General features: G+C 47.1%; 2 protein-coding genes and 1 long non-coding RNA gene across 5 annotated transcripts in view; 2 read left to right on the top strand and 1 right to left on the bottom strand.

Annotated features, from left to right (window-relative positions):
- Positions 1 to 22,328, bottom strand: part of LOC112546177 (uncharacterized) — a 117,895-nt gene that overhangs the window by 45,860 nt on the left and 49,707 nt on the right. The window lies entirely within an intron of this gene.
- On the top strand, positions 4,020 to 6,594 carry LOC102459718 (alveolar macrophage chemotactic factor-like). Its single transcript, XM_075929378.1, has 4 exons — positions 4,020 to 4,125; positions 4,332 to 4,458; positions 4,544 to 4,627; positions 6,173 to 6,594. Exons 1-4 carry the CDS (start codon positions 4,044 to 4,046, stop codon positions 6,192 to 6,194), a joined length of 315 nt encoding a protein of 104 aa, XP_075785493.1. The 5' UTR covers positions 4,020 to 4,043; the 3' UTR covers positions 6,195 to 6,594.
- Positions 19,561 to 21,775, top strand: LOC102453751 (growth-regulated alpha protein-like). The gene is made up of 4 exons (XM_075929379.1): positions 19,561 to 19,876; positions 20,188 to 20,314; positions 20,410 to 20,493; positions 20,881 to 21,775. The coding sequence occupies exons 1-4, from the start codon at positions 19,795 to 19,797 to the stop codon at positions 20,897 to 20,899; spliced, it is 312 nt and encodes a 103-aa protein (XP_075785494.1). The 5' UTR covers positions 19,561 to 19,794; the 3' UTR covers positions 20,900 to 21,775.

The raw sequence follows: 22,328 nt of genomic DNA, 5'->3' as shown, positions 1-22,328 counted from the left end.
TGTGCCATATCGCCGATGGTAGTCTGTACGGCGTGGGGATCTTGGTGAAAGGGACCTCCTATAGTAGTGTGAGGGCGACCCCGAATAGCGATCCCGATAGTATCGACGCGGCGATGAGCGACGAGGTGACCTATAGTAGGGCTCCCTGGAGGTCGAGTAGCGGTGACTGTGACGATGGTAATCAGCATTGGACGAGGTAGGTGAGTCAGGTCCAGGTGAGAAGGCGACACTGTCCGGAGTTATTGATGGTGTCCGGACCCTGGCAGTCTTTTGCTGAGCTTTGGTTGGCACCGAGGCATCGCAGGCAGGCTGCAGAGGTGCTTGCGTGAGAACAGCTGACAGAGGAGAAGCCTCTGCCACTTGAACGTCTGCCACATGAACGGCAGAGTAAAGGCTCGGTGCAGCTTGATCCCCCGACAGGGTGAAAGCAGGAGGCTGGGCTGGCAGAGACTCCTGCGTGGGAGGTGCATCCGGTGCCGATATGCCCGGCACCGAGGAGCCCAGGGTGGCACCTAAGGAAGGCGCTGCGGGTGCCGTCATGGCTGGCTGCGAGCGCGCATGCGCCGGAACTCCCGGTGCCGGGGCTTCCCTTGCCGGTTCCGCAATCGCCGTTAGAGCCGTTGCCGGCACCGACTCTGCTCTCGATCCCTTCTTGAGCATCGGATCGGAGCTTTTGGGGCCGGCTGTAGTTGGGGCAGAAGAGCTACGGCCCTTGGCTGCCTTGCCCGCGGGGAGTCTCGGCTCATAGCCAGAGCTCCCCGGCTTGCCTGCATTGGCGCTCGGCGTCCCGTGGGTCCTGGGGGCTTGCCCGGGTTGCTGAGGAGATGCAGAGTGCGGCTCGGAGACCTCCGGAGCTTGGAGAGCCTTATTGAAGAGAAGGACTCTCAACCTAAGCTCCCGATCTTTTCTAGCGCGAGCTGTCATCTTCGCGCAGTGACAGCACTTGGTCGGGACATGAGTGTCCCCGAGACAGCGGACACAGCGGGAGTGTCCATCTGAGATGGGGATAGCCTCCTGGCACTGGAGGCACTTCTTGAAGCCGGGTGATCCTGGCATTCTTGAGTCCTTTCCTTTTCCCTTTTTTTTTTTTTTTTTTTTTGTCAATTTCAGTCAGGGAAACCCTGACCGGCCGCTGAAGAAAAGCGGCTTTTCTTTTCTTCTTTCTCTTGTTTTTTTTTTTTTTTTTTTTAAATAAAGGGGGAACTACAACTATAACAGATAACTACCTAACACTAACTAACAACAACTAGGATGGTTCTTCCCTTCCCCTCAGAGAGGAGAAGGGAGCCTACACTAACTCTGTCTGCGGCTGCGGACGGTTGGAGAGAAACTGACGAGACCGGACCGCGCTCAGATGAAAGGCGCGAAGGGGGGCTCGCGCATGCGCGGTCCGGCAGGGGGGCTACTGCTAGTGAAAATTCCTCCGGTTTGCGGCGCCGGGACGAGCCCAGCACCTCGAGTGGAGCACCCTCGGGGACACTACTCGATGAAGAACTAGACAAATTCATGGAGGTAAAGTCCATTAATGGCTATTAGCCAGAATGGGTAAGGAATGGTGTCCCTAGCCTCTGTTTGTTAGAGGGTAGAAATGGATGTCAGAAGAGAGATCGCTTGATCAGTACCTGTTCAGTTCACTCCCTCTGGGACACCTGGCATTGGCCACTGTTGGTAGACAGGATATTGGGATGGATGGACCTTTGGTCTGACCCAGTATGGCCATTCTTATGTTCTTATGCTGTAATATTTTGGGAGTTCACATTTGTCACTGATTGGTAAAATCTAATTACAGAATAAACCACCAGTTGGGGGTGTTTGGCCGGCTTTTGACAGTCTGGCCGGAGACAGTTACTTACTGTCATCCTAAGAGTGAGTCCTAGCTAAAGCATACAAACATACTGAAAAGCAAAACCTTCCCAAAGGCACGAGTGGCTTCCTTTGAGGAAGAAGGAAATTGGAGGTTGAGTGGTTTTATGTTATTTGACCTCACAAGCTAAGTTTGGAATGAAAACAAGTCAGTCAATGTAATGCTGAACTAGCCACAAAATTTGTGTTCTTTGTATCTCTTGACCAAATATGAAGTGAAGAGGAGATTGAAATATGCTTTGAGGAGGTGCTCTAGGCTCAGCTGAAAGATACAGAACCTGAACTTTTGGCCCCAATGTGCCAATTTTCAACATTGCTAAGACATTGTGACACGCAGGATGAGAGTGCTACTGGAGTCATCAAGAGTTTGCATGACAAAGATCAGAGTAATACCCTCTGGAATCGTTTCATTGAGCTGAGACTGTATTTGGTTGCACACACTGCCAAGTACAAGGCAGTGAATTGTTCTCGATGCTTGATTCAATAAAAAAAAGTATTTGAACAACTATGGTAGGAAAGGCTTTATGTTCATTCTGTTCTCTTCATCGAATGTGATTTCCTTTGCACATTGTTGTTCGAGAAATAACGGAATTTATGTCACTTTGCAAGATGCCAGTTTAAACATGCCGCATTTCAGGATCCTTAATGTTTAATATTTTTATGTTTGTTCGACCAGTATAAAACCTTAGGGTATGTCTACACTACCCCGCTAGTTCGAACTAGCGGGGTAATGTATGCATACCGCACTTGCTAATGAAGCCCGGGATTTGAATTTCCCGGGCTTCATTAGCATAAGCGGGGAGCCGCCATTTTTAAATCCCCGCTGCTTCGAACCCCGTGTAGCGCGGCTACACGGGGCTCGAACTAGGTAGTTCGGACTAGGGTCCTATTCCGAACTACCGTTACTCCTCGTGAAACGAGGTGTACCGGTAGTTCGGAATAGGCACCCTAGTCCGAACTACCTAGTTCGAGCCCCGTGTAGCCGCGCTACACGGGGTTCGAAGCAGCGGGGATTTAAAAATGGCGGCTCCCCGCTTATGCTAATGAAGCCCGGGAAATTCAAATCCCGGGCTTCATTAGCAAGTGCGGTATGCATACATTACCCTCCTAGTTCGAACTAGGAGGGTAGTGTAGACATACCCTTATTGTGTTCATTTCCTTTCAATCAGTGATATACATGACTGCTGATAAACTGGATACTCTTTTGCTTTCATGACAATCCTATTTATGAACGTAATCTAATGGTGATGGTAAACTGAAATAATTAGCTGATAGCTTAATGCTGCTAGATTGCAGGGCCATCCTTACCCATACACAGAATATGCAGCATGGAGGGCACCAGAAAATGTGGGGCCCCATTGGGTCTTAATATCCACCCACCTTTCTCTTCCTATCCCTGTTCTGTGGCTCTGCTTCCTCTGGAGAGGATCTAGTTCATTTAAGAGTGAAAACCCCTGCCAGAGCTAGTAGCAGAACCTGTGAAAGAGCCATGTTGGTGGTAAGGAAGTCACTTACCAGGCATTTGCCAGCCTCAGGTATAGACTGTCAGGTTCTGAATTTACTGTGTTAGGCTACAGGACCTTAGTTTAAAATTTGTTTTACAAATACGTCTTTAGGGTGTTGCTGAAGACTACAAAATCACAGCTGTAAAAAATACCCCTAGGTTGCCCTGGGGCATGGGGACACCAGTTCAGTAGTACCGGATAGGGCCCCATAAGTCCTAAGCAGGGCCCTGCTGGCTGGCCATTTGTATGGCTTTGTAGGAAGGGATTATTCATAGTCAGACATATGGATGATTAATGAGCAGGCGTTAACGATCCAGTTTGGGGCCTGGGCTTTACACCTGCTTGTAAATGTACCTGTAACATGCCCGTAGTGCTTTGTTCCCCAGGACGGAACAAGCGGGCCAGCCCGAGGGCAGGGTGGCGCGCACACACACACCGCCTGACGCGGTGAGCAAAGCGGTACCTGACCCAGCTGCGGCCCATGTCACCCTCGGGCCGGACTACCTGACTTCCCTCCCCCAGTGAGTGAGCCCGGCATCACGGGATGGGGTTCCCAGGAATTCCCCTCGGGCTACGGGGTGCCGATCCCGAGTGCGCATAAAAGCGGCGGCGGCTGCGGTGGCTCAGAGCTGAGCTTAACCTCCGAGCCCAAATTCCAGAGCGCTAGCCCGCACCATGAGCCTCCCCCGGAGCTTCCTCCCCCGCAGCCTCCTGCTGCCGCTGCTGCTGCTGGCCGCCTGCGCCGCACTGTGCCGGGGTAAGGGGCTCGCTGCGCAGGGGTTTGCCTAGAAATCGTGGGGGGAGTCTCGCTCCCACTCGGCTTGGGAGGATGGGTGGGACCCAGGTGTCTGAGAGCCGGCCCTATGCGGGAGGCCCGGGGGATGCATGGGATCCGAGTGGTGGCGGGGGAGGGGTGTCCCCAGACGCCCCCTGCAGAGATCTGAGTCTTTCTCCCTCTCCCAGGGGCGCCCCTGGCCAGCGAGCTGCGCTGCCAGTGCGTGCAGACAGTGTCCGAGATGATCCACCCCAAGCGCATCGCCCACGTGGAGCTGATCCTCGGGGGGCCCCACTGCGGGGTGCCCGAAGTGATGTAAGTGTCGCGTCCCGCTGTCCCCGCCCCGCTTCTCGCCTACGCCCCCCGCCCGCGCTCACCCCGCTCCTCTCTGTCCCCCCAGAGCCACCATGAAGCACGGCAAGAAAGTGTGTCTGGATCCCGCCGCGCCCTGGGTCAAGCTGATCATCACCAAGATCCTGAACAGGTACCGGCGGAGGGGGGCTCGGTTATCCTGCGCGCAGTAGCAGTCAGCTCCAATCTGGGCGCTGCCGGTGCCCTGTACATTGATTCAAGCATCAGCCCAGGTCCATAGGGAAAGCCTGTTAGGAGGGGGCCTCTAGGGCAGCATGAGACATTTCTAGCCTTGTGATGAGCTGCCCTGTATTCCCGCATGCAACTTGGTATTGGCTGCCACGCTCCCAAAGCCAGAAGATCCGTAAGCGACATTTCCCGCCCTCTCCAGCACCCTCCCTGCCCCCCGCCCTCCGTTCACCGCTGCTCTCGCTGACAAATGTTATCTACATTTACAACTCAATAGAAAAAAGGGAAGGGTCTTCCAACACCACATGCAAATCAGGGCTTTCTATTGATTTTTCAGATATCCAGAAATCTGATTAGTGTGACTTTCTGCGATTCAGAGCCCATTCCAGGAAGCTGGTGTTGGATCCAGTTCTACAAAACACTTACACCTCTGCCTTAGTTACTAACTTAATGAATTACTGTGCATTGCAGAATGGGATCCTAGGTTGTTGTCTTAAGAATTCCGCTTGTTTAGTTTAGAAAAGAGAAGACTGAGGGACATGATAGTGGTTTTCAAGTATGGAAGGGTGCGTCTACACAGCAGCCAAAACTTGAAATAAGATACACAATTTGTGCTACCTGAATTACATATCTTATTTCAATTGTATTTCAAAATAGCTTATTTTGAAATTTTGTGTCTATACAAAGCCAAATTTCGAAATAAGGTGCTATTTCGAGACATGCCTTAACCCTTGTGGAACGAGGATTACAGGGATGCTGGAACAGTGCACCTGTTATTTTGAAAAATATTTTTAAATAATGGGCACGTTTAAAAGACACGGGGTAGTTATTTCAGGATACCTGCGGTATCCTGAAATAGCTCTGCTGTCTAGACGTACCCTAAAAGGATATTAAAAGGAGGAGGGAGAACACGAGGAGTAACAGTAGTTCGAATTAGGATCTTTAATCGAACTACCTACTCTATGCTGCGTGTAGCCGCAGGCACGGAGTTCGGACTAAGGGGGATTTAAAAATGGCAGCGCCCGGCAACATGCAAATGAAGCCCGGGATATTTAAATCCCAGGCTTCATTTGCAACTCCGCTTGCCCTAATTACCCTACCTAGCTCGAACTAACGAGCTAGTGTAGACGTACCCTAACTCATCCTGAGAAGTATCTCATTCCCCCAGACGTTCTCACTGAAGTCAGCTATTACTGTTTCATGTCAAATATTTCTCATTTGTATGTCTGGCTGAAACAACCTTTACCAAATAATGAACCCAATGACTTCAATGGGAGAAAGACTGGATCCAAAATGTTCATTGTTTATAACAATATATAATTGAGGGTCATCAGTTATTTTGGAGTTCTCCTTTTGGTTTTCAAAACACTACATACTGGGATAATGCCATTTTTGCCAAAAACTATATTCCTTTTAAGCAAGTCTAGATCTTATAACATTGGCTGAGTGCATAAGTGCTGATCTCAACTCATTTCATTTTTTTTTTCAGTGCACTGCCAAAAAAATCATGAAGAAAGCTTCTGGATATGCCCTGCCAAGAAAAAGGCATTTTTGTGAGCCAGAGACTGCAAGAAAATACTTTATTTTTATCAGAGATATACTGAATTTGTGCTCCTCCTATTTATTAAACATTGTATGTAATACAGCAAGATTTTTACTGTATTTAAATACTATAGTTTTAAAATTATTTATTATTATTCAAATTATTATAGATTTTTTTAGATTTTAATTTTTTCCATAGGAGCCAAGGGAAGACAATTTGTCTAATCCCCAAACATCTGAATAGCTGATCAGTTATGTTCTGCACACCTGATGGTGAAAGGAAAAATCTTTCCTAACTAATATAGCAGTGTTTTTCAAACTGGGGGTTCTAATCGAAAGGTGGAGGTCACAGGGGAGTTGATCACAACAGTGTCACGTGTTATGTCTTTTAGATATGGCACAAATGTCATTTTTCTATAAAAATGCTGTGCTGCTATTGAATGATTCATTTACTGTTCAAGGCACATTTTGGTGATTAAGTGGACTTTTTTATTATGAAATTTCCATTGTATGCTCCTAATAGATTTTCAATTTTTTAATAAATAAATGTTTATTAAAATGATCTTGCCTTTATTTCCATTCATTAATACATATTATATATCTTGGTCTTAAACTGTGCATGAAATTACATCCTGTGAATTTGGCCAAAAGCCGGGTTACTCTGTCTAAATGGGAAGTGTTATGGAGTTATGAGCCTGAGTATTTAGGATGAACTTCTAATCATCTCCCTGGGACTTCTGCACTCAATGATGACATGGTTAGGCCCTGTGTTGTTAAAGTTCCATTTCAAGTGAACCAAAATGACTTGGAAAGTTGATATTTAAAACAGCTACATTATTAGGAGTATTCACTACACTCTGGAAGATAAATGTAGGTATAAGCATCAAAAAGAGACAACTTCCTGTCTCTGAACTAAATATTAAAAGTATAGTTTGTAAGCACTCCATCTTAGAACACTTTCCCAGACATAAACCACGAAAAGCCACCAGCCGCACTTCGCGCATGCGTGGTCCGGCAGACTACAGCTAGAAAGATCTCTGATCTGCGGCGCCGGGACAAGCCGACACCTACAGTGGAGCACCCACGGGACACTGCTCGAAGAAGAACCATAGAGCTGGAAGAGATCTCAGGAGGTCATCAAGTCCAGCCCTCTGCCCAAGGCAGGACCAATCCCAACTAAATCAACCCAGCCAGGGCTTTGTCAAGCCGAGACTTAAAAACCTCTAGGAATGGAGATTCCACCATCTCCCTAGGTAACCCATCCCAGTGCTTCACAACCTTCCTAGTGAAATAGTTTTTCCTAATATCCAACCTAGATCTTTCCCACTGTAACTTGAGACCATGCTCCTTGTTCTGCCATCCCTCACTACTGTGAACAGCCTCTCTCCATCCTCTTTGGAACCTCCCTTTAGGAAGTTGAAAGCTGCTATCAAATCCCCACTCACTCTTCTCTTCTGAAGACTAAACAAACCCAAATCCTTCAGTTTCTCCTCAGGTCATGCGCTCCAGCCCCCTAATCATTTTGGTTGCCCTCCGCTGGACCCTCTCCAATGCATCCACTTCTTTTCTATAATGGGGGCCCAGAACTGGACTCAGTATTCTAGATGTGGCCTCACCAGAGCCGAATAAAGGGGAATAATCACTTCTCTGATTCTGCTGGCAATGCTCTTCCTAATGCACCCCAATATGCCATTAGCCTTCTTGGCTACAAGGGCACACTGTTGACTCATATTCAGGTTCTCATCCACTGTAATCCCCAGGTCCTTTTCTGCCAAACAGCTACTTAGCCACTTGGTCCCCAGCCTGTAACAATGCTTGGGATTCTTCCATCCCAAGTGCAGGACTCTACACTTGTCCTTGTGAACCTCATCAGATGTCTTTTGGCTCAATACTCTGATCTATCCAGGTCACTCTGGACCCTATCGCTGCCCTCCAGCGTATCTACCTCTCCCCATAGCTTAGTGTCATCTGTGAACTTGCTGAGGATGCAATCCATCCCCTCATCTACTTCATTAATAAAGATGCTGAACAAAATCGGTCCAAGAACCGATCGTTGGGGCACTCTGATAGAAACCGACCGCCAACCTGACATTGAGCCGTTGATCATTACCCATTGGGCCCGACAGTCTAGCCAGCTTTTTATCCTTCGTACAGTCCATTTATCCAATCTATATTCCCTTAACTTGCTGGCAAGAATATTGACTTAAATGATGAGTTAGCATGACAATTTATCTTTTATAGAATGGGGAGGAAATCTTCTTGCATAAGTCAAAATAATTTCCAGGTCACATGCTGATTAGATGGGTCTTTTCTTACAGGAAGTAGGTCAGAAGTGAGGTCAGACTCAGATACTTGCTGTCTCAGAAGGCCTAGAAACACACCCGCAATTCCAACTCTTCCCACCTATGTTCCTGCTTCCATTCTCTCTGATACAAACACATCTAATGCTATGCCCAATTCAGCAGAGAAATCTCTCTCTGCCTGTGATGCAAAAGATTTTCTCTCCGCGAGTGCCGTATGAAAGCAAATGGTAAGAGAACTAGCTTTGGCCAGATAAAATATGACTAAAGGGAGTGCTCATGCTGCCAGCGCATCTCAGCCCTGGCATGTAACACACCTGTTCTTCAGGCTGACTCTCTCCTGAGCAAACCATCACTTGTGCCAAATTACTGGGTGGTTTCATGAAGTGGGCCAAGCAGCTTCCCAGATCTTCTGACTTGAGGGGGTTGTTTTTCATTATGTAAAGTTCAATCATTTCAGAACCCAGTTAGCATTGCCCATAGGATAGTCTCCTGAATCATTTGTTCATGAGCTTAGGGGAGTCAGACATCTGACTGTCCTAATGGGAAATGTGACCTATAGACAAGCTCTTCTAGCAGACTGCGTTCATTACATCACTGGCTGGCAATGCCACTGTTTCCTTTCCAAGTGAGTATGTCTGTTTCACTGCACATAGGTGTTTAACACTGATGAACTGGAGAAGGCATTATGTAAGATCTCTGGAGCAGCGATTATCTTCTTGCCCTGAGTTTGTACACTACCTAGCACACTGAGGTCCTGCTCCATGATTGGGGTTCCTAGGCATCACTTCAAAGCAAATAAATAACAGTCAGCCTGTAAGAGCCATTCCCCGGAAAGACCCTGCGCTGGAGGCTGGAGGAGGAAAGGAGCCCACTGGCCAAGACAAGATGAGCTGAACAGTAGGAGGACAGATACTTTGCAGCCAGCTCTGCCCACCAGCAAGAAAGGAGGCATGTAATAGGAGAACATGGCTACTTAAGGTATCAGCCTGTAAAAAGAGACTAAGACTTTCAGTGAAACATGGGTCTAAGCACTGCAAGGGAGAGAACAGAAGTTCTTTGACTGCAGCACCCCCTGGTTCTCGGCCTCAGTGTCTCCACTACTGCATTGGGGTCTGCCAGCTTGGACCAGGAGACCTGCTGCTGCCTGGGATCCCAGCCTCTATTGCCAGCCTCTATGGGGTCCTGGCCATCGGTCCCACTGCTGCCCTGGGTCCTGTCCTCTGGCCCTAAGTCCTGGCTGCCGGCCCCAAGAGAGGCTCTTCTGCAGGCCCTCGGGTCCTAGCCACCCCCAATTGTGGCTTCAGTCCTGGATGGTGAGGGACACAGATGGCATAAGGCAGGGTGCAGCTCAGCAACCCCGCCCTAAAAACTGTTCCAGCACCACTGTAAAAGACACACATTTTCATACCATAGAATGAAGCCAGGGACTTTGATTTCAGCACCACAAAGCTCACCTGCCGCTGGTAGCTAAGTAAGCGTATTGGTCAGTTGCAATCTTTCCCATCCAAGCATGGATTTTTTTCCACCCATGTGAGGAATACATTTTATGTGCACCACCCACAGAAACACAAAACCTAGCTGTGGGTGCTGTGCTAATCAGTTGTGCAGCATTTGAACCTCTCTCAACCAGCTGCCCAAGCACCCAGTTTACAGGGAACACTGGTCAGCTGTGCTGTTCATATTATGGATTAGGCCAGGGGTGGCCAACCAGTTAGAGATGAAGAGCCAAAATAGCTGTGGCTAGAGAGCAAAGAACCATGAATTATATATTTATTTTTATATATTGATCGATCGATAGATCAATAGATAAATGGATATAGTATACAAAATGTAGTGATAAAAATAACATTACAGGATATTTTGGACAAAAACCAATAAAAAAGTCTCTAGTTACTTAAAAAATTCACAGCCAGTCCAAAGATCTTCAGAGAACTTGACAAGGAACAAACATCAGATAAAAAAAAAAGCCCCTTTAAAAACACAATAATATTCTCTCACTAAAAAAAATCATCCCCCCATGTATTTTAAATGTAACACTACTGCCCTATTATGTCCTGTGAGTTTTTTTTAAATTAAACAGACCTGAGAAGTAAATTAGCACAATTTGAAGTGCCAGTTTCACTCCAGCTTATTGATCTCTAGTATGGGTTCCTCATTTTTTTTACTTATGAAGAATATGGCTTTTCTATAGTTCTAAAAATTCAGGTCTGTCCCAGACTGCAAATATGAGAGGTTCAAAAACAATAAGGGAGAGACTCATATCTCAGAATAATTGCATCATCCTGGCAAACAATAGCCTTTGAATTTTCTTTAAAGAAACACAGTGTAAACTAGTTACATGCTGATTCTTTTTTTGCCCTGGAATTTAAATATGACATCTGTGTTGGCTACCTTATTCTGCATCCACGAAGACTTTGAGTTTAAGGTGCTTCATCTTCCCTCCCCCCGCTCTAATCTAATCCCCCTTCTCTCCCCCAGAGCCAGGCACTCACAGCCCCCCTGCTCTAACCCAATGCTATCCCCCCCCCCCACTCTAACCCAATGCCTGCATCCTGGAGTTGCTGCTACCGTCACACGCTTCTCCTTCCAGGCACTAGGGCGTGTGCACAGAGCAGCCGGCTGTGAGCAGTCTAGGCACACAGCTCAGAATTAGCAATAGCTGCATTTTTTTAAGCAAAGAGCCGTGGGTTGGCCACCCCTGGACTAGGCTATGTACGGTTGCGGTCATGAGTGAGCCACATAGCTGTGCACACCTGAGAAAATCTAACTTACAGTTGGCATCAATACACATGCACATTTAACCAATTATACATATTGCAGAAATTAAAAGGGGCACCTGATAGCCTATTAAGTGTCCAGATAACAAAAACTACCAGCAATATTGACTATATCTGCCAAAAAAAAAAAAAAAAAACCCCTAAGGCTAGACTACACATGGAAACTGTCCTCTCTTCACTAGAGATCCTTTTTTGAGATCAGCAAAAAGAAGTGTGTAGAAGCTGAGCTTATCACTGGTAAAGAGAGAGCTTTGGTCTACTGGGCTACTCATCCAGTTTTTTCTCATGAACACAGGTTTTAAAACATTTGAGTACATTTGGTAATAGATGACTTTAGTGAAATGTAGCTTTTTGCTCTGTTTCCAGAGCTTGGAATGGCAGCTGTGCTAATAGTGGAGAGACCAGGGTGAAAGATTCCAGCCCAGGGGTGGAGGAGAACTCCATGAATAGAATAGAATAGAATAGAATAGAATAGAATAGAATAGAATAGAATAGAATACATGTCTATTCACTATCCTGCTCGTGTTGCCATTCAGTACCACACCCAGGGCCGGATTAAGGAGGGGGGCTAGCCGGGCAGCTGCCTGGGGCGCCAACCTATGGGGGGAGCCTGATGGCAGCTATAAGGGGCGCTGCATACCCAGCCGTGCGGCACCCCTTAGAGTTGCCATCAGGTGCCGCACGCCCGATTGCAGCTGTAAGGTGCGCAGCGCACCGGGGGACAGAGCCGTGCATGTGCCATGCACCCGGGGGCGGAGCTGCGCATGCGTCACGCACCCGCTGCCTGAGGCACAGGAATGGCTTGAACTGGCCCTGACCACAACAGAAAAACTACAGTACTTTGGGCAAACTCTAGTGTCAATGCAGTCAATGTTGTGTTCTGGGAGCAATTCTGAAAACCAAGTTACTTAATACAGGCAATTAAATATGTATTTAGGATCATAATTTTAGGCACTGTTAAAAAATCCATGGCCTGTGTTTCAAAGACTAATGGGCCAGCTTTTCAATGGAGTGTATCACGTGACAGCTCTTGGTTTGATAATCTGGGCACTCCCTGGGTGTTGGAAGTGCCCATAATCTAATGTATCTGCAGAGGGCAGAAGTATTTGGGAAATCTGGCCAGGTAGGTGTCTGAGTGGGAGCTGAGCAATTTTGAAAATTCAGCCCAATGCTGCTTTCAGCCATATTCTCCTGAGCGTACTCAAAGTATCCACAATAATGGCATTCATTTACTAGGGGCCGGGAGAAGGTCTGTCTTGTTCTGTGTCAAGGATGAACAACATTAGCACAATAACTTTTGATGCCCTAAAAAAAGTCTTCATTCCGTATCCAAAGTGTGACAGTGACATGAAACCAACTGCCAGGAAGTGGAAAATGTGGTTTGCACATTTATCCCTCGATTACAACATTCAGTTTGTCCTCCTGGTGTCATCATTTCCAGTTGTTGACACACTAACCTCCTGCGAAGATGCATGCTTGGGCAGTTACTCCTGTTCTTGTGGTCTACCCGGCTGCAGACTCTTCAGCATGTCTGAACATGAAGTCTGATCCATGGACCTCTGTTGTGCCAACTATACAGATACCAGCTATTAATGTATTCATTGCTTCTCACCACTTTAATAGGCACTGACCCACCCTGTTGCTCTCATATTTCACCATCTCCTTGATGTATAACCAAGCAGAGGCATACATTGAAGATTCTGCTTAGAGAGTGGAAGAGACTAGCCATGACTTCATCCCACTTTTGGAATCTAAGATATGTGCAGATAATTTTCTATTGTCATGCAGCTTGGATCCTTGCAGGAATTCACTCTTGCAGGATGACCACTCCATTGTGATTTCTATTTAACTTTGTGGACAGTGCGTAAGCCGAGGTGTCGGTTTCATTGGGATGAGCAAACTGCAAGTGATTTGAAGGTTCCATATCTGAACTCTTTATTCTGTAATCTAAATTCATTATCATTACAACACAGCACCACAAATCCCTAGTCAAGGGCCCCATTATAGTAGATGCCACACAAACATGGAGTAAAAAATAAAAAGACAACCTTTCTGGCCCCACAGAGACTCCATGGGTTGGAGTCAAGGCCCTATTAAAGTCAACAAGAGTTTTTCCATTTGATTCAATAGGGCAGGGTTTCAGCCATGATGTGCAAGGAAAATGTACACAAATGCCTTTGGAGTAGTAAACTCACAAGAGCAGATGCCCAGGAAGTTTCTGTGGTGGGAATGGGTATTTGCCTGCTAGAAAAAATGGAAAGACAATAGATAAATGTAATGTCGGTCATAAAAAATATTTCTAGCTCCTCTGAGATCCTGTTCCCCACCTTATAGTGAAGATTGTCTCGTCTTTCCATCCCATCACAGCTGACTGACCACATGCTACAGAACCCTTTGCTAGGGTATGATGAGGTGCCATGACAGGCAGCTGTGAAGTGCTGGGATAACAAGAGTCTGCCTGTGTTAAGTAGGATGTCTTCCACGTAGGAGCAAGGTCACACAGGACTTTTCACCAGGCTCTGGGAAATGCACTTTGCTGTGCCATCAGGCAGCACATGAAGCAGCACACCGTTAAGAGGTAGGAGATGCACATGCACAGCTTTTGTGTGATGAGGAAAGAGCACATAATGTGGGGAGATGGAGGAGGATGGAGCAGGGTAATAGCCCAAATGGAAAGAAGTTGGGAGAACCACAGCAGAGTGGATTGGAGAGAATAAATCTGGGCATGAGAAGAGAGAAGGGATTCAGCTAGGGATGGTTAGAGATGGGGGAATGGGGAAAAGGTGGCAGGAAACAGAAACGGAGAGTGTGGAGACCACAGGGGATGGGAGTGGGCCTGGCAGGGCAGAGATGAAGTGTGTGCGGCAGAAAAACAAGGGCAATGGAAGCAGAGGAGGAAAAGGAAGGAAGGAACGGATAACAGGAGATGTGGGGGAGAGAAACGAAAGATTCACCCAGAAGCAAACAAGCTTCTCAGTCAGGCAGGAGGTGTTCCCTCTACAAGAGCTTATTCAACTTTCAGAGACAGAGAAGAAGGGGGGAAGGAGTTCAGCCACATGAGCTAAGGCAGAAAACCCGGACATGGGGTGGGAAAACAAAAGAGACACACAGGAGAGAGGAGATGTGGAGAGATCTCTTTATTCTGGGCATGGAGAGATCCCTTGAGTGCTTCCCTCTATCCAAACCCAGTTTCTATATTTGGCTTAGCTTCCCTTCCCCACCCACCACTCATTGCATTTGAAGAAAGCTGCCTCACTTCTGCCTGCCTACAACTCCCTGGCAGACTTCAGGCACTCAGCTTCCTTTTGGCCGCTCGCCAAGTTGTGTAACATGACTATTGCTGGCTCTGGCTCCAGGGTAATGTGCTTACTGCATTTTCCAAGCTGAGGTTAAATAAATGCTGTTTTCTTGATGGCTAACTGTTTTGGCTTCTGCGGTTATACACCATGATCTCAGTTAATTTGAGTGATCGAGTTACTACTGTAATCATTACTAGCTTGTTCTTTGCCTCCTTGCACCTTTTCTGATCACCAGAATCTGTTGCCAGTGTGCTGGCTTTGTGTAAAGACTAAACCTATAGCATCCTGTCCTAAGACACTGCATCATTACACTGTCATGACTCTAAGAGGAGCTATTTCAGAACTGTGCAGTAGAAAACCATATAGAAAAGTACTACAAGGAATGGCACACACTGGTCCTCACTAGCCAGGGAGAAAAGATAGCAGTTTCTAGCCAGCAATAGCTCATTTAAACTTTTTTTGAGTGCCTCACAAGTGCTATACACATTCAACTTTCAGCAAAAACTGGACAAAACGTAGTCTTAAAAAAAAATTCCCCCAAACCTTTTCGTCACCAGCATCAGCTCCTTCATAGCACAAGTCTCATTAAAGAACATTAAGCACAGACCTCTGCATCTACTTACAGCTCCCTAAAAGCCTTCAGTGTAATCTCTGGGGGGGTTTCTAATACCATTTCAAAACCACAATGAACCGTGCAAGCTGGTTTTGGTTCATGAGGACAGAGAGGGTAATGCTCATTACCAGACATTTCCTGTCTTGCTATTTCTAAATGGTTTCCACTTAACCTGATTTTGACCACATTGTGGTTTGGGCCAGCTATCAAGGACACTAAGCACTGAAGCCCAAATCTTGAGCCCAATATCAGAGCTGAGAAGCTGGGTAGATGTGAAGCTATGAGGGAGAAATTCTTCTTCCCAAATCAACTGTGTACATAGGGAGAGTTACCTTGCTCCCCCTTGCCTGTTTATGTAATACACTGCAGCAACATTGTCCGTCACTATGCTGACAGTGGCCCCCGTTATGTATGGATGGAAGTGCCTGTATGCATGGAAGATGGCCCTCAACTCCAGGAGGTTTATATGTAGGCGCCTTTTGGTAATCGACCATTTGCCTTGTGTCCTCTTTGCATTCATGTGTGCACCCCACCCGATGAGGGAGGCGTCTGTTGTTATCTGGGCAGATGGTTGCGGACAGTGGAAAGGAACTCCTGTCATGAGGTTGTGTGGTTTCGTCCACCAGCAGAGGGACGTGCGAACATGGGTTGGAGGAGACACTATTTTGTGAATGCTGTGTCTTATGGTCATATACACAGTTGCCAACCAGTGTTGTAGGCACCGTAAGTGAAGCCATGCGTGAAGGACACGCTGCATGGCCATCTGAGGCCAGCATCACATCCTGACATAGGGAACATTTTTTAAACCCTGGTGAACCAGGCATAGCAGGGTCCAGAGTTTTAACGGAACCCTATGGTAAACAGCTAAGAACCTAACTATTACTACACTAATGAAAAAAAAATTTTTTTTTACTATTAACTATATAACAAGAACTATACAATGAGAGGAAAACTACTACTAATTAACTAACTATATAACTTTTTGTCTTTTTACAGATAGATATTTAGTCAAACTGAGGAGAAGAAGGGAGCTCCGCCAGCAACCGAGGATGGTTAAGAGGAACTGGCGGGAGCCGGACCGTGCAACGGAAAGGCGTGAACGGCGTGTGTGCTAACCGCGCATAAGCAGTCTGGCCAACTATGGCTGTAAAAACCTCTCAACAGCGGCGCCAGGACGAGCCCAACACCTAGAGTTGAGCACCCACGGGGACCACTCAAAGAAGAATTGCATAGTAGGTATTTGTAGAAGGTCTCCACACTGGTTCAGGGAAGATTCAACTTTCAGGCAAAGGTACTGGTCAGTTCTTGAGCAACTAAGACACTTTGTTCACAGGATTAAGACATTCTGATGTGTCATAATTGTCCTGCCTCGCATGATGGTAAATGTGTTTAGTTAGTTACAACACAGGAAAGTAAACCGGTAGTGATTGAGGAAATAGGCTACTGCTTCCTGAATAATATTGCTGAAGTTACATGTTTGGTGGCAAGTCATGTTTGCTGAGCAAGAAGGTCTTCCTTCTAAATGTAATTAAGCAATTCCTGAGGGTCCCTTTTAGGTCCTTCATGCAATGAGCTGTTGCTGCTTCTTTCGTGAGTTAAGATGACCTCATTCCCGGAGGACATTTGCATTTATTTTTTAAAGGTGAAATTGAGTTTATCTTAAAGAGAAGCTCTGTTGAACTAATGCTGAATCATATTGAAATTCATCAAAAAGCAAGTTACTGACATTTTTTTTCCAGGATGAACCTTCTAGTAAGAGTCAGCTGAAGTAGTAAGGATGATTTTTCCTTAAAAAATGCACTGACATATTTTGTCCCACATGGTAACCATTCAGCAAGGTCTATAATATGTGTCAAAATAGGTCTTGCCAATTCTCCATTCAGCTATATGAGAATTTACAAAGCTGTTAATGGAAATGCAATTATCCCATTAAAATACGAAGTCCCAGTCTGCATCACTAGGGAATATCCCATTGTCCAAGATTTGGAAATAGCATGGTTATTTTCTTAAAAGTGACAGAATGTTTCATAATTCCTAGCAAAACTCGATTCCACTGCAGGTGGCTTGGTTTTGTTTTAACTTGAAGAGAATTTGTTATATACTAGAATTTTCCGCTATTCTTGCATTACAAAATATATCCCTTGCTGCATTCAAAAGGAGGACAATAAATAGTTTTGCTTGGTGCATTGTTGCCAGAACAGGCCCACCATGTATTGGTCAAAAACTTTCAATAAAATACAAATAAAACTTGCTGCATTTAAGCATCAATTGTTTCTTCATTCTTTGTCCACTGAAAGAGCCAACAACTAATGTCAATAGTGACCCTGTGGAAGTCCCAGGGAATTTTGCCACTCTTTTCAGTGAAGCCAGAATTTCATCTACTGGCCCATTCTGCTCCTATTAAAACCAAAGGGAGTTTTGCTGTTAATTTCCATCGGACCAGGATTGGGTCTCAGAATAGATTTGCAACCGTTTTGTCATTTTGAAACTGGGAAAGATGTGCATGGAACCTATTTGCTGCATAAAGAAAATTAAACTGAAATTTTCCCCAAACAAACAGAACTTGACACATTGCCAAATATTAACAGGTTGGACAGAAAGACCTACAGGATTGTCAGAATTTCTCTACCTTTGTATAATGCTTAATAGAATAATATCTGAGGGAATGGAGATGGGGTTTATGCATAGCTGCTTATGTGTGTGTAACTCTTCCCTACAGTTTTGAATGTCTGGTAATTTTCCGTTGTTTCTGTAATATGCCCATATGGCTGCAGAGCAAGAAATATTTAAGGGTACCCTAGCTTTTTGATTAGATAGGCAAAATCTCACAAACTCTTAAGATACACCTTAGGCATTTGTGCAATACAAATAAATAATAAGGTTATATCAGTGGTCTGGGCCAAATGATTTCTCCCCTCTTATTTTATGCGCCCAGCAATTTGCAATAAACCAGATCCTGGGGCAAGACTCCTAGATCAATTGAACAGTTAACTGTGCTTGCTGTGCCAATAAATACATGGCCTCCCAAACATTGGCAGGCTGCTAGAATGTTTACATTCTTAGCTTCTTCTTTTCTGTAAAAATGTTGCAATTATTGAAAGTGTAAAAGTGCAGATTAAAAACAAACTCTGCACAGTCATCTTAAAATGCAGGGCCCATATTGCTTAATATCAAATAACGCTGATGATGCAGATTTGTATTAATGGTGCTGTTCAGTGTTAGAATAAGTGAAGCTGTTTAATAAGCAGAGCTTTAGGAGACTAATAAAAAGCCATGCTGCTTAAATGGAACAGCAATACGCAGTGCATAAGATCCCAAGAACTAGCTTGAGCAGGGAGAAAGATGGTGACTGCACCTTAAACACAAAGGACAAATCTACTTCTGTGCATTCACCCATACTGGCTTCACTGTAACCAAGGCCAGAATTTGGTATATGGTGTTATCCTCATGCACACAGACCAAACCATTCCTGCACTAACATGATGTGGGTCTGATCCTACTTTCATTACACAAAGGGTAAGGATCTGTCCCTCCACACTGCAGGGCAGCTTATTGTGTCCTAATTACATACTATTCCAGTAGGAAAATGACTTGTACAGCAGGAATACTTCTCCAAACTCACCATAGAGCTCTCTCTCCACACTCCCACCTAGAAGTGCTATCTCGTACAGAGCTGAATATTTTGGAACCGAATGCTTTTGGAATCCACAAACTCCCACAGCATTCTGGTCTGCACTAAGTCTTCATTCCCCCTCAAGCTTAACAATAACAAGTGGGGGCATATTTGGAACCCACAAATTGGTGGCTGTGCCCATTTCCTGCTCTTGCAGGGCAACGGGGGCTCTGACTGGGTTGCTAGGCTGTCTGGCCTTGTGAGCTGACAGTCTTCTAAAGTTCAAAAGTCGGGTGCAATTATCCAGCACTACAGGAGGTCCTGGTTCAGTCCAGAAAGAGGGGGGTCTTAGGCCTTCGGTCCTACAGGGTGTTTTGGGACTTCAGCCCTGGAAGGGAGGGGTCTTGTGCCTTCAGCCCTACAAGTGTGGGACTGGGGGCTTCAGCCCTGTGACAGAGGCGTGGCAGTGTTCAGGAGTTTAGCCCAGCTCCCCCTCAAGCCGCAAGCCCTGAGACCCCCTCTCCTGGGCAAAATCCCCTCGCCCCACCACGCCAGTGCAGAAGCCCAGAGCTCCCGGCCCCCAGTGCAGTAGCAGGACTAGAGCTCCCCCCCCCCCCCCCCGCGCTATGACACTACACAGACCAGCCCCTTGTCACAGGGCTCAGCCCAGCTGCGGCTCACGCCCCGGAGCTCCACGCGGGCGCCGAGCTCCTGGCTCTGCACTGGCCCGTGGCAGCGAGACAGCGACTGGCGAGATTTCCGGGCGGCGATGAGGCTCCCAGCCATTGGTCACGTTTCGCTGCCCGCTCCGCCTCCTGCATCCCGGGAATTTCCAGGCCGGTGTAGCGACACCGGCTCCAGCTGCAATAAAAGCGGCGGCGGCGCTACGGAGCCTCAGAGCTGAGCCGAGCCGAGAATCAGAGCCCAGATCCCCCAGCACCAGACCCCGCCGCTAGCCCGCACCATGAGCCGCTTCCTCACCTTCGCCCCTCGCAGCCTCCTGCTGCCGCTGCTGTTGCTGGTCGCCTGCGCCGCGCTGTGCCGGGGTAAGGGGCTTGCTGCGCCGGGGTCCCCAGTCTGCACAGCGGGATCGGGGGGGCTGAGCTGTGCTTCCTGCTCGGGCAGCACCCGTAGATGGGGGCTGAGAGCGCGGGGGGAGCCTTTGGGCCAGGAGCGCTCTGACCCTCCGGGAGCTGGGGAAGGATGGGACCCAGGTGTCCGAGAGCCGGTGCACCGGCACTAGGCGGGAGGCCCGGGGGATGGATGGGATCCGGGTGGTGGCGGGGGTGGATGTCCCTGGCCGCCCCCTGCAGAGATCTGGCCGCCGGCAGGAGCTGAGTCTTTCTCCCTCTCCCAGGGGCGCCCATGGCAGGCGAGCTGCGCTGCCAGTGCGTGCAGACAGTGTTCGAGGTGATCCACCCCAAGCGCATCGCCCACGTGGAGCTGATCCCCGAGGGGCCCCACTGCGAGGTGCCCGAAGTGATGTAAGTGTCCCACCCCGCCTATGCCCCCTGCCCCGCCTGCGCCCCTCGCCTGCGCCCCTCGCCCGCGCTCACCCCGCTCTTCTCTGTCCCCCCAGAGCCACCATGAAGCACGGCAAGAAAGTGTGTCTGGATCCTGCCGCGCCCTGGGTCAAGCTGATCATCACCAAGATCCTGAACAGGTACTGGCGGAGGGGGGTCGCTGTGCGTGGTGACAATGGGCCAGATCGGGCTGCTGAGTCTGAACCACTGGATACTTCTCCTCACAAACAGCTGGCCCAGTCAGTCCAGCTACGGGATGGGGTGGGGGGAACGAAACCCAGTTGTCATGTAGAAAAAGGAGTTTCTATAAGTGTCTGTGCTCTGAGCCATTTCACTGGGTTGCAGCATGTGGCTAGTGGGGTCCCTGCCTCTAACTGCCATGGATCTCACCTGTCTCATCGCTGCCCACTGGTCCTGGGGACACACACACAGCGCCCCCAGAGGGCAGCTGTAGTGCACAGGCAACGCAAAAAGGCAAGAGTGCAATGAGGCTTCCCTTGTAACGTCTATTTTCTTTTCTTTCACAGTAAATCAAACAAACTGTGAGGAGAGAAGAGGAACTAGGAACTACAACAGAAACTACCTGTGTGTACATGGCAAGAAAAGCGTGGCGGAGAATGGAGAACTAGTCAGGGTGAACGCTGCTTTTGAAGGTCTGATAGACTGCACTGCATTCAACTTCAACGCATTCCACTGACTTATTGCAACCTCTTCTTATTTATGTATTTATTCATATATCTCTATAGAGAGCTAGCTCTTCAGTGGCTAAGTGTTATTGTTAACCTCCTTAGGTTTTGTGCAGGGGGGCACCGGAGATATCTTGTTGTCAACCTTATACACCTTCTACCGAACCTCAGGTACTCTGAACAGGTCAAAATGGACAATACTGTGACCTGTGCCTTGTGGACCGGCATGATGCCCTCTGGTTTGTGGAGAACCAGAGACTCACATTCTGGCACTGCCACCCATTTAGCCTTTGTGCGCAGAGATATTTAGGAGGATTATAAAATGAAATCCACTTAGAACAAACACAGTAACTTGCTACAGTCCTGAAATGTGTTGCCAAGACAGGTGTCCTTACGACACAGAATCGTGTGTTAAGTTAGGTGAAACAGACTCACTGCTGTTCTCCTGTAGAAAGCAATCTTTAGGAAGATGTGGCTTCCAGTCACCAGCTGAAGTTGGTGCAAACTCTTTGGGTTCTCTTTTGATGCGTGTTAAATTATTTTTATACAATTTAAATATGTGGCATTTATGCTGAAAGTTTAAGAACAGTAATGTTCTGCACATCCTTGGACATTTTATGTCTTTGCTGTATGACACACTGTCATGTTTTGTGAAAAGCGGTATTATTATACTGTACTAAAATGAAGTAATTGTAATAATGGAGGGAGTTATAAATAAAATATTTTCTGATTAAAAGTGGTGGAGTCTTCTGCTCAGTTCAAGTTAATGAACATGCATCTGTCACAGTGGGACCCCTGGAAAAGTGTAGTGTGGGTGGGACTAGGTATAATTTACACTCTGGCCTTCAAGCTTCCCTCTCTTCCTGGTTTTAGCAGGCTTTTGTCTGCATTTAACATACTCTTGGAGCCAGAGTTGCAATATTTAAGGTCATCTTCTGGAGGCCTCATCATGAAGGGAAATCCAGCCTTGGAACATGGTTTTGTGAGGATGGAAGCTGCAAGGCCTTTCACATTTGTTTAACTTTCCATGGGACTACTCTTGTGTAAAGCACTCTGCAAGATACGCACATAATGATTCTTTGCTGCTACTGGAAATAAGACAGCTCCAAAGAAAGCATAGAAGACAATTGTTTATATAAAACGTAATGATGCATCGGTTATTAAAGGGCGGAAGAATTGTTCGCGCCCCAGTAGCTAACTGCTTGAGCCCTGGCACTTCTGTGGTTGCAAATGAAGCGCTGCCACTGCCTTGCTGCGCTGAGCACCAGGGTGCATCAGTCCTACCCTAC

This window comes from Pelodiscus sinensis, chromosome 5 (assembly GCF_049634645.1).
Source record: "Pelodiscus sinensis isolate JC-2024 chromosome 5, ASM4963464v1, whole genome shotgun sequence".
Taxonomy (NCBI): domain Eukaryota; kingdom Metazoa; phylum Chordata; order Testudines; family Trionychidae; genus Pelodiscus; species Pelodiscus sinensis.
Note: the sequence above shows the minus strand (reverse complement) of the source record. Positions and strands in the feature narration are given on the sequence as shown.

Bases quoted from the DNA above. Each gene is read 5' to 3' on its own strand.
- LOC102459718 (XM_075929378.1), top strand. From the start codon at position 4,044: ATGAGCCTCCCCCGGAGCTTCCTCCCCCGCAGCCTCCTGCTGCCGCTG. The intron at 4,126-4,331 runs GTAAGGGGCTCG...TCCCTCTCCCAG, and splicing joins CTGCGCCGCACTGTGCCGGG to GGGCGCCCCTGGCCAGCGAG. The intron at 4,628-6,172 runs GTACCGGCGGAG...TTTTTTTTTCAG, and splicing joins ATCACCAAGATCCTGAACAG to TGCACTGCCAAAAAAATCAT.
- LOC102453751 (XM_075929379.1), top strand. From the start codon at position 19,795: ATGAGCCGCTTCCTCACCTTCGCCCCTCGCAGCCTCCTGCTGCCGCTG. The intron at 19,877-20,187 runs GTAAGGGGCTTG...TCCCTCTCCCAG, and splicing joins CTGCGCCGCGCTGTGCCGGG to GGGCGCCCATGGCAGGCGAG. The intron at 20,315-20,409 runs GTAAGTGTCCCA...CTGTCCCCCCAG, and splicing joins TGCGAGGTGCCCGAAGTGAT to AGCCACCATGAAGCACGGCA.